The 10,935-nt window shown below is 57.2% G+C and overlaps 1 protein-coding gene across 5 annotated transcripts in view; it reads right to left on the reverse strand.

Annotated features, from left to right (window-relative positions):
- The window catches only part of ARRB1 (arrestin beta 1), a 76,224-nt gene extending 66,021 nt beyond the window's left edge, over positions 1 to 10,203 (reverse strand). For 2 of the 5 annotated variants that reach the window (XM_040489371.1, XM_040489370.1), the window contains exon 1: positions 10,057 to 10,170. Coding sequence is in view for 1 of the 5 variants with exons in the window: in XM_040489374.1 (XP_040345308.1) it covers positions 10,057 to 10,076 (20 nt within the window). In the remaining 4 variants the exon portion in view is untranslated. Of the gene's footprint in view, positions 1 to 10,056 lie in introns of all 5 variants that reach the window. The other 3 variants (XM_040489374.1, XM_040489376.1, XM_040489372.1) reach the window with 3 other exon arrangements.
- Positions 10,204 to 10,935: the final 732 nt, after the last annotated feature.

Here is a 10,935-nt window from a genome sequence, read left to right on the forward strand (position 1 = left end):
GGGAGAGGCAGGCAGGCCACCGGGGTGGGCCAGGCGGCTTGGGGACCTGCCTTGAGTGGAGGTCGAGTGCTCAAGAAATGTCTGTGGAACCCAGTGGGCAGACCGAAAAATGCCATTTGTTCTTCTGGCTGCAGAGAGGCCAGGTCCCCTCTCGGGGCACTTCACACGCAAATTATCTCAGGACACGGCCTATTCCTCTAATGAGGCTTCTCCCCTTTGTGGCTTTGCTCCCAGGAATGTGGGGGGGGGGGTCGGTGGTGATACACAAGGCCAACCTCAGTCGCCGCGGCCCACACTAAGGCCGAACACACGGCCCTCCTCCCGAAATGGTGTGGGCAGGCACGTACCACCCAGCCAGGCAGGGGATGGTCACATTGACCTCTCAGGCCCAGGAATCCTGAGCAAAGCAGCGCCTGCCTCCTCCTGGGCCCCTCTGGGGAGGAATGAAAGAAGGAAGCGGGGAGTTGGGCTGTGTTATGTAACCAGCTTCCTTGGAGTCAGAGGCCCTAGCTTGTCTGTCATAGCCCAGCGTTGCAGGGAGAGGCTGGGGGAGGGGGAGGCGGCTTTCTTCCCTCCTTTGCTGTCTCTCCTCCAGACCTCAGCAGACCTCCTAGGCAGGCGCTGCTTTCCAAGCGCCTCAGCTCCAAGCAGGCACCCCCGCTAGGGGTGTTGTTGTCTGAATGTGTGAAACAGTGGCCTGCTGGCTTCCCTGCTAGAAAACCTGGCTGCACCTGGGCGCATGGGGTAAGGGAGAGAGGCCTGGGGCTCTCCACGAGGCCCACCCCTGCCCCCGGCTTCCTGTCCCCCAAATTCTCCCTGCTTCCTCCTACAGAATCTGCAAGAGCGAGGGGCCAAAAGGTGGGGACGCTCAGGCTGCCCCAGCACCACGCTGCTCTGCCCCTCCCTGGCCCCGGGCAATCTCACTTCCCTTTCGTGAAGTCATCTGAACTTCTTCTCGGGCCCAGTGCAACCCCCCACCTCCGCATAGTCAGCTGTGTGCACAGCGCTGTTCAGGACAGGAGAAGGGAGGGGATGCGGGAGAGAGGGGAGCACAGAGGACAGCAGAGATCCACTCCTGGACTTGAATGATAGCAACGACTTCATCGAATCCTGACCCTCTCGGCCACGGCAGCCACATGCAATAGGTGATATTATCACACCTATTTCACAAAAGAGAACACCGAAGCCCAGAGAGTTTAAGACCCTTACCCACAGTCACGGAGCTAGCGTGCGATATTGCTGGACAGCAAAGCCGAGTCTGTGTGACTCGACCCCATGGCTCTACCTTTGGGGGATGCTATTTGGGAAAGGCCTAGGCTGTTGAGAGACACTGTGCGGCCTTCAGTGGTCACTTGCTGAGGACATTAGTTTGGGAACCACAGGACAGTCATGAGGACAGGGACAAGAGCATGACAGAGGCTGAGGGCTTGCCTGTTGCCAATAGTCTTCCATCCTGATGAAGCTACAGGCACTCAATCTCAGGCTGGATGACACCCACACACTGCCTGCCCCTTCTAGAAGACAGGGCTGCAAGCGGCCAAGCTATCAAGCACAGAACACAGCCTGCCCTCTATGCTCTCTCCTGTTCTAGCTGCAGAACCGAGAAGGAAAGCACCCTACAGACCTCCTGGGCCAAAGCCCTTTCTCCTTCCTGCTTGACACATGGAGAAACTGAGGCCCAAAGAGGGAAAGCAGCTTATCCATGGTATCAGAGGGATGGTGAAGAAGTGGGGTCCCTGTATCCAAGGTCAGAGCCCCTGTCCTTGATTTATCTCACTTGGGTGCTGTCCCCAGATAGCACTCTCTCTCATCTGCCTCTGTGTCTGCCTCTCTCCCTGTTCCCCCACCCTCTCTCCCCACCTCCTGCTTTCTTTTCGCAGCTCTCCTTGCAGGGCCAGTGTCTGAAGCCTCCTTCACAGCATCCCTCGCCTTCTCACGCTCTTCTGAGCCTCACTACCCCCCTTTCCTTCCTTCCCCTCCTCAGGGCCAACGAGCAATTCTTGGGTGGTTTAATTAGCTGATTATGACCACAGCCTGCTGGATCCAGTGCCCAGAAGCTTGTCCCCAGTAATTAGGTGGGTTCTGAGTACTTGCCCAGTGGGAAGCCAATGGGTAGATTTCTCCAGCTGCATAAAGAGCTCCTTGATCACTGGTGGGTCATCAGAAGCCATGGTCCCTGCCTCAGGCCAGGTCAAACCACACTGGATATACTGTAGCTAGATCTAGATGTCCATCCTAAAGAGAGACTCCGTACTCACCCATGCCACAGTCCAGACCCTGGAAGGCTCAGGAAATGTCTGAGGATGGGAATGATGAATGGATGCCACACTCTGGGGGCCAGGAAGGGATGGCTTCATGGCCAGGGCACTTATTGAGGAAGCAGGATTTGGACAAGCCGTGAGAAGCGAGGATGGCATTCTAAATGGGGAAAGCAGCAGAAGCAAAAGCAGGAAGGCTGGAATGAGCCACCGATCCCCGTGCCAGAAAGCTCTGGTTACCAGAAAGCACATTCACCTAGCAAGGTAAAGCTGCTCATCCATTGACCTCCGCCCTTTGGCTCACAAACACACAGAGTCACTTTCAGACATTTCAAAACCAGCAAAGATGTCCCATTGTCCTCATCAACCACATTGCCCACCCCCATCCCCAAGGATATCTTTTCCCAGTGAAATACCTACATTCGGCCTCCTTCACTGAGCAAATATTTATGGAGCTCGGTGCCATGCCAGGTCTGCACAGGAACAGGGACAACAGACACAGGGCAGGTGTCCTTGGTCTCACACAGAGGACATCACAAGTGTGTAAATAAACAGGACCCATGGGGGGTGGGAGGGAGGGGATCAATGCCAAGAATGAGAGAGAGAGAGAATGGCCAAAAAAAAAAAAAAAAAAAAAGGTCATAAGGCACTTGGAAATCGGTGAGGACTTCCTGAAGGAGGAGACCATATATGATCCAGGCCTTGAAGGACAGACAGGAAGGGCACTGTGTTGGGTCAGGTCACCACCTGTGTACTAAGGGCCAATGACAAAACAGGCTTGTGCTGAGACCTTTGAGGCCTCCAGCGTGAGTCAAACAGGGTCCCTCCCTGGGAGAGTTCACAGTCCGGGAGGCAGACCCGGTGAGAGGTCAGCTAAGAGCTAACCTCAAATAACACTGCCCTTGCATCAGGAGACTTGTCTCTGAGCTTTACCTATTTTAATTCATTTAATCCACCAGACAACCTGGTGCAGGCACTATCACCACCCCATTGTGCAGAGCACCCCATTCTGCTACAGCAAAGAAAGGGTTAAATAATAGGGGAAGCCACAGAGCTAGTAAGTGGCAGGGCTGGGTGGGCACTTGAACCCAGGAACCCTGGTTCTTCCTAAAGGCTACCCACTATTATGCTAATCAATCTGTGCTAATCAGGCAGAAGGCACAACCCACAGCCACCCAGGCCCAACTCCCCTGAAGTCTCAGTCTTACTGGCCGGCCTATGACAGAGGCGTGAGCTTTGCCCAATCCCCCACTTCTGGCACCCCCTGGAAGAAAGGTCACCCCTACACTCACTAGCAGAACACAGGAAAGGAGTAACTCAAGGAGAGTTACCTCCTTGCCCATCATGGCTGATATGACTTCCAAGGGATATCAAGATCCAGAGAGGGTGAACGTAGCGCCCAAGATCACACAGCAATGATTAAGCATTAGAGCATACCTCTGGGACCCTCCTGAGATGGTACATCCCAGCTGTCCTCTCCCCACTCCTGCCCCCACCCCGTGCCTGCCCACTAATGGTACTGGAAGGGGGGGGCGGTAAAGGTGCAAAACAACCAGGAGGACCCGCTGTGGGGCCAGAGGCCCATGGCCACTATGGGAGAGATCTTCAGTCTCATCCAGGTCTGTATCCGTTCAGTTTCTGGACCTCTGCGTACGCTCTGGAGAGAGAGGCTGCACCCTGTCCCGCGACTGAACGCTCAGACCCGAGTGAGAAGCATGTCTCCTGCTGGCATGACATCAGCCACAGCACCCCACCTTGCTCCACGCTCTTTAGACCAACAGACAGATCCCTCTCCAGGTACGAGGGGGTCCCTTGGAATCAGCTGCCAGGCCCAGCCCAGCCCTACGCAGAGACTCAGTCGCTGTCGTGACTTCAGTCACACAGAATACCAGGACCTGTCTGGTCCAGTCCCTGGAGCCTGGCCTCATCTGGCACCAGGTCTCCTGGGAAGGAACAAGCAGTTCCTCTAAAGTGGGCTAAAGATGGGGCCAGTCCCAGAAAGGAGGAGACGTCTCCAGAGAGATGACCCTGCCAGGGCCCCTTGGGGAGGGAGGGAGGGGGCTGGGACAACAGACTCCTTTGTTCCCCTCTCAAAAGCAGCCACCCTGTCCTGCCGCACCCCCCTACTGTTGTACACCCCCCTACTAGGACTCAAGCCATTCCTGGGGCAGGATGAATCCTGCACACAGGAAAGAGAGAGGGTGCCTGAAACCATCAGAGATAATATCTATTCTAATCCCAGGGCTCACACTGGAGACCGCCCCATCCTCCGTGGGAGACAGGGCTTCCTCCTGCAGAAGACTGTCTGATGGGGGAGAAACTGGCTTCACTCCCAGGAACCCCATTCTGATAGGGATGGTACATCCCCTTCCCTAAGGACTTCACAATCGGATGGAGGAAACTGTTCGTCCCCCACCCCCCCAACCTAGTCTAATGTGGGAAACACGGCTTTCATCCTTAGAATTCTCTAATGGAAAAGACCTAATATTAGCCCTTAGGATGCCCCTGGGCTGAGAGTAGAGGCAAGAAGGGAGGAAGGAGTTCAGTCCAGTCAACAAATCCTTGCCAGACATCTCCAATGAATCAGATCCAGGGGTGGAAAATGGGCCAGGAAACAGAAAATAGAAATAGCCCCAAACCACAAGAAGCTCACCAACTGGGAATAAAAACACCTGGGGTATGAATAAATGTGTGAGAGAGTGCCACGAAACTCACCCACCCTAGCACCCAAGGTCTACTCACCAGGGCTGCCAAGACCCTTAGCGGCCACACCCCCATACACTACTGCACCTGCACCCATGGTCTGCACTTTCTGTCTAGATCGCCTGGCCTTCCCCATGCCCCAGGACCTGCTCAGAGTGCACTTCCTCCGGGAAGGCTTCCCCAGGACCCCCAGCCCGAATCAGATGCCAGGAGCCAGCACGGACAGCTTCCCCTGTGACCAGCTCACATTTCTGCAATGTCCCTCCCACTCCCAGCTGAGCCTGAGCCCCCAGGTTCCCACACCTCTGGTTCCCACCACCCGGGGCCCAGGGCTTTCCTCCAAGAGGCCCACCCCAGCTCCAAGCATGAGGAATAGCAGAGTCCTCCCCTCTGCTCTGCCCCTGTGCCCCTGTGGCCCAGCTTTGCCCTCACCCCATCCAAAGCCCTGTCCCCAAGTCACCAGCCACTGCCTTCTAGCCAACTCCCACGAGTCTCTCCCAAGGTCCGTCCCCTCTCCCCCCTCAGACATCAGTGCTCTCCAAGGCCCCAGCTATCCCTAATTCTCCTCTCTTCACACACCATACGTCTTCCCTGCACCACTTCTAAACCCAAGACTTTGAAATCCCCAGCTCCCTCCTCCATCCCTACCCCAGGAGCCTGACCCATCCATGCAGAAGGTGTCTTCCTCAACTTCCAGTCTGGCTCCCTGCCAAGCTGCCCCCTCCCTGCAGGCCTCAGAGTGATAGATGGCCCAGCAAGGTCACTGCGAAAGCAGCAGAAGATGGCTTGGCCGAGGCCAGGGGGCCACTTGGGTTGTGTTGACTCCCCCCCAGCCCCCCACCCCCTCACCCTTGCTGTTTTTCCACTGTCACAGCCCCCAGGGGTAATAAGCCCCCTGAACCAATGGCAATGGAAAGCTTCAGTCTGGGGCAAGGATGCCCAAACTTGGACAGAGGAGAGCTGTGGAGAAGCCCAGAAGCCAGCCTAGAATCAGGGCCCAGAGATGGTAAGTCAGGCTCAACCCTCCCACTCCCAGCAGCCCCAGAAGCATCCCTGGCCAAAGCCACAGGACTTCCCCATCTTCCAGCCAAGATAGGTCACACAGAGCTTAACCGCCAAGAGAGATGACAGCCAAGGTTCAGAGAGCTGGTGATTACGTGTCCCCATCACACCCACCCTCCTCCCCTTCCAGCGAAGAAAACTTCATAAACATCTGTAGGAAAGAGAATTCCATTCCATCGCATTGTGGCTCAGGAAGTCCCACCTGTTGCCCAACTCTGATTGATCCTGTTGCCAGTTGAGTTAGGAGAAACAGCAAGAACCAGAAGGGATGCACGACTTGAGAATGGAGCTGCCGGGGAGGCGGGGAGGCCAACCGTGGGCCAGACAAGCCCTCTCCCCCTGCGTGAAAGCACGGTGCAGCAGAGGGCTCTGCGAACAGACAGGGCTGGGTTCAGAAGCTTGTCGGCTGCATGGCAAGGGACAGATTACTTAATCCATCCTAGTCTCTTTCCTCATCTGTGAAAGGGAATAACAGTCCCTACAGCAGCAGGAACCTTGGGAGATCCAAATGAGACCGTGCATGTAGGTCTCCTGACATATCAGACACCCAAGCAGTCAGGCTAATGGACACCACCTCCTTATTCATATTTCTCAGCTGCTTCCTCTCCACAACCTTAGCTCAGATCCCTCCCTCTTCCAGGCTCCTCCTCAGCCTCCTCACGGGTTTCCCTGTTTCTGCCATCCACCCCCTGCCACATCCCCCTGGAAGGGAAATCTGCTCCCATCCCTCCCCTCACAACCCCCTCTGAATCACCACGCGCTTCAGGAGAAAATCCTCTCTCCTTAGCTTGACATTCAAGGCTGTGGCTGACTAGTCAGTGTTTATCTCTAAGGCTCACCCATCATTGCCAGCCCAACCCGCAGGCTGTACACGTTGCTTCATGCCTCCCAGGCTTCGCACATTCTGCCCTCAGCCAGGAATGACATCCCCAGTGCCACCACCTGGGCCTCCTCGGCCTTCCAGGTGAAGTTCAGTAGCTCCAAAGCCACCTGGTTCCTGGGAAAGCTTCCCTCACCATGCCCCCTGCTGGGATTGGCATGGGGACTCCTCCTTAGGCCTGCCACAGCACATGTCACCCTGCATTATAATCACCTGCTCTGCTCTACGTCCCTTGGGGACAGAGTGGGGCCATTTCTGTCTGAAGCCCCAGCCCCTGACACTCAGTCAACATTTGCTGAATGGATGTACGATTGCTCCCAGAGCACCTTGTTGGAGCAGTCATCATACATCTGCCTTGTAACTAATCCCATCCAGGCAGATGAGAGTCTCCTTGACCCTGGGAGTTCCTAGGGGGCAGTAACAGTTTCTGACTAATTTTGTCACTTTCATATGGGGAGTGAGCCCAGATACAGAGACGGATGCCATGACTCCTGATCTAGATAGAGTCCTGGGTATTTGCAGTTTCTTCTTCTAGGTCAGAGACAAAGTAAAAGCCCATGGCCTATGGAACAAGGCAAGGCACAGCCCATTACTGAGTTTGCCCTTCTCTTCCAAATGACTCAAGAAACATGTCTGAAAGTGGGAGGGAGGCTTCCTGGGGCTACTGGGGAGAGGGGGAGAGGGCGGAGGGGGTGGAGGGAGCAGGGCCACCAATCACTGAGTGGAGTTTAGCCAAGCCTGGACTCCAGGCTTCAGGCAGCACCTCTTCCCCTGCCCAGCAAATTCCATAAACTCAAAAGAGCCTTGACATTTTTTTGAGTATTGACAGCTCCAATTTACAGATAGGAAAACTAAGGTCCAGAAGGGTGAAGACAATTGCCTGAGGTCCCCCCAATGAGTTAGAGGCAAGCAGAGGGAGTCATGGAAAAGGTCCTGACCCCAAAGATAAGGTCTCCAACAGGTACCCGGCTGCTCCTGGTGTCCCCATCCCGCTGACAACCTACGCCAGCAGGGGAGCAATGACACTCCTCCTCTAATCACAGAGAGGCAAACCAGGGCCCAAGAGGGGCTGAGTCACCCTGATGGTGAAGCAGCATACAAGGAATAAAGGAGAAGACCCAGGGCTGCTAACCCTCACGGGGAGAAAAGTCTAACCTCAATGGTGAGAAAGATCTTGGCTTTGGGGGACGTGGACACAGAAGACACAGGCACACATCCTCCTGCCGAGGACAGAGACTTGGGCCACTGCGCCGGCCAGCCAGCTGCAATGAGGACTAGTCATCAAGGTGAATGCAGACACCTCTCTATCTCCTGCAGCCTCCCCCACCAGCCTGGGCCTCCACACATACAGCAGGGCACCCCACTCTGGCCTTTACCCCATGAAGGGCTTGGCAAGGCCCAAGGGCAGGCCACAGAGAAATGGCCCAAGTAGACTCCAGCCTCTGCCCTGCTTCCGGTGCCTCTCGGCCTTAAGCAAGTCAGGTCACCTCTAACACTCTGGTTCCTCTTCTGGAAAACAGGAAGAAGAAAATTAACCTCTTTGAAGAGCCGTCAGGAGGATGGCTAGGAAGCAGTTTCTAAATTACTTCCAAGCCTCAGTTTCTTCTTCTGAAACATGGAAATAATCCCTGGAGGATCTTTCTCATGCCTTCGAGAAAGAGGGCCAGATGACAGTCAGCGTGAAATTGCTTGGTCGCGGTAACAAAACGTGATGACCACTGGGGTCATTTCTTCCTAGTCTATTTGCTCCTTTGGGGTAGGAATAGGTCGTGCACATCTTTGATCCCCACACTATGCCTAGTACACGGCAGACACTCAATAAATGATTATTGAAGGCAAGGAGACCGGGAGGGTGGAGAGAGGGAAGAGAAGAGGGAGAAGTGGGGTACAAGGATAGAAGGTAAAGAAAGAAAAAGATGAAAAAGGGGGGTGTAAGAGGGGTAAGGGGGGGAGATGAGGGAGAAGCTTCTAGTAGCACTTAAGGGAGTGGACAGAGTGAAGGGATATAGATGGGGTGACAAACCTGGGTGCCTGATCAGGGCTGGTCTTGGTCTAGAGGGGCTGTCTCCAGGGGCTGCCCTACCCCAGCCTCCTCCCCCTTTTGGTCCCAGTTTTCCATTTCAGAGGCAAAGCCTCCCCCTTTCTGAGCCAGGGCAAGCTCCTACAAAGATAGGAACCCCTCTTCCCACCCCAGCCTGAAAGAGATCCTGGCCAGCCACCCCAGGCCTCCAGAGGTCAGAGGGAAAGGAAACAGAGTGGACAGGATGCATTTTTCCCAGGCTCCGGGGGGCCTGCCACCCTGTGTGATGTGTGTGTGCCACTTCTTGCCACGTGGGGACTGGAGTGTGTGTGTCAGCAGCCCCAGGGCCTGCTGGCTTGTGACCCGGGGGTACCAGTCTGTGGAGGCATGAGCCTGACGTCTCTGTGGGGGTCGGTGCTGGGGTGGTCTTGCAAACACTGTGTTGGGGAGACATGTGCCAGCACAAGTGTCCGTGTCCGTGAGGGTGCGCCTCAGTGAGAGTGTTCATTACAGTGAGTGCAAGGGACAGTGTATGCGTGTATCAGTGTAGGCCAACATGCGTGTGCCAGGATGAAGGCGTAGAATTGATATGTGTTGGAGCATGACCTGTATGTGCCAACCTGACTGTCAGTAAGAATGTGTTCACAAGTGGGTACCAGTGAGCGTGACAGTGTGTCACTGTACGCGATCGGTGTGTGGCAGTGAATGTCAGTGTGTGTGCCTGCGTGAGTGTGCCCGCGGATGAGTGTGTCCGTGTGTCCATGTGAGCGCGTGTGCCATTGTGTGCCAACCTGCCCCCTTGTGTCTCTGCGTCTGCTGGCCACTGCTGGGTGTCGGCAGCGAGTGAGTGTGTGTGAGTGTGTGTCCGTGGCGAGAAGCCGCGAGCCAGATAGGGCGGCCCCGGGTCCTCGCCTCTCGGTACCCCCGCCCACGGCCCCACGGCCCCACGGCCCCACCGCCCCACCGCCCCACCGCCCCGCCAGCGACCGCACAGGAGACCTCGGGCACGGGAGAGCTGCTTGCCGCGGGGCCAGGCGTCAGCGCTCCCCGGGGTGACCCACAGGAACCCCCGCCCGTGCCCTCGCCCAGGTCGCCCCCCACGCGCACCGGGCCGGGCCGCCGCCCGCACTCACCGCGTCCCTTTGTCGCCCATGGTCCGCCGCGGCTGCAGGAGGTCCGAGGCGACAGCGCCCAGGCTGGAAAATCCCCGGCCGGCAGGAGGAGCGCGGGCCAGCCGGCTCCCGGCTCCCTGCTCCGCCTCCTCCGCTCTCCCGGCCGCTGCCGCCCCCGCCCCGGGCCCGCCCGCCGCGCCGCACAGCGCCCGGGCCGCGGCCAGGGGCGTGGAACAGTGCGGGAGGGTGCGTGTGCCTGCGCGTGTGTCTGCGTGTGCCTGCGTCGCGCGCCAGGGCAGGGCGGCTGGCGCGTCAGGGCCCCGAGGTCGGCATTGGGGGTCCGCACGGCCGTGCGCCCAGCTGTGTGTGTGTGTGTGTGTGTGTGTGTGTGTGTGTGTGTGTGTGTGGTGTACGTGAGGGCGCACGCTGGGATGTCTATACGTACGCGTGTAGACACGCTAGTGTGCCGGTGCGTGTGCACCGTGTGCGCCGGCCGATTAGGGAGTGTGTTTGTGTGATGGAACGGTGTGCACGTCTTTGTGCAGTTGTGTCTATGTGCAGGAGCGCTCCCCCGTGCACGCCGGGGGGCAGCCTTTGTGTGTGTGGGAAGGTGGAAGCCCAAGGTCGGCCCACCCCAAGACCGAGCTCCCTCCCTGCGGCGCCCCTGGTAGGGTGGGGGTGGGGGCCTGTCGGAGACCCCGGGTGCCTGGAACGACCTTAGCGCTAGGCTCCACCCTTCCCCACCCCAACTCCCCGCCCTTCTGGAGAGATAACACCCAACAACCCAACAGGGACCGGAAGAAGGGGCCCAGGGGGCAGGAGGAGGCAGCAGTCAACGCCGGGGAACTGATGAGGGTGGGAGGGGACCGGAGGCCAGCAGGGGTGGTGGCAGTGGCTGCC

Source organism: Herpailurus yagouaroundi, unplaced genomic scaffold (assembly GCF_014898765.1).
Source record: "Herpailurus yagouaroundi ecotype Mexico unplaced genomic scaffold, PumYag 180, whole genome shotgun sequence".
NCBI classification, from domain to species: domain Eukaryota; kingdom Metazoa; phylum Chordata; class Mammalia; order Carnivora; family Felidae; genus Herpailurus; species Herpailurus yagouaroundi.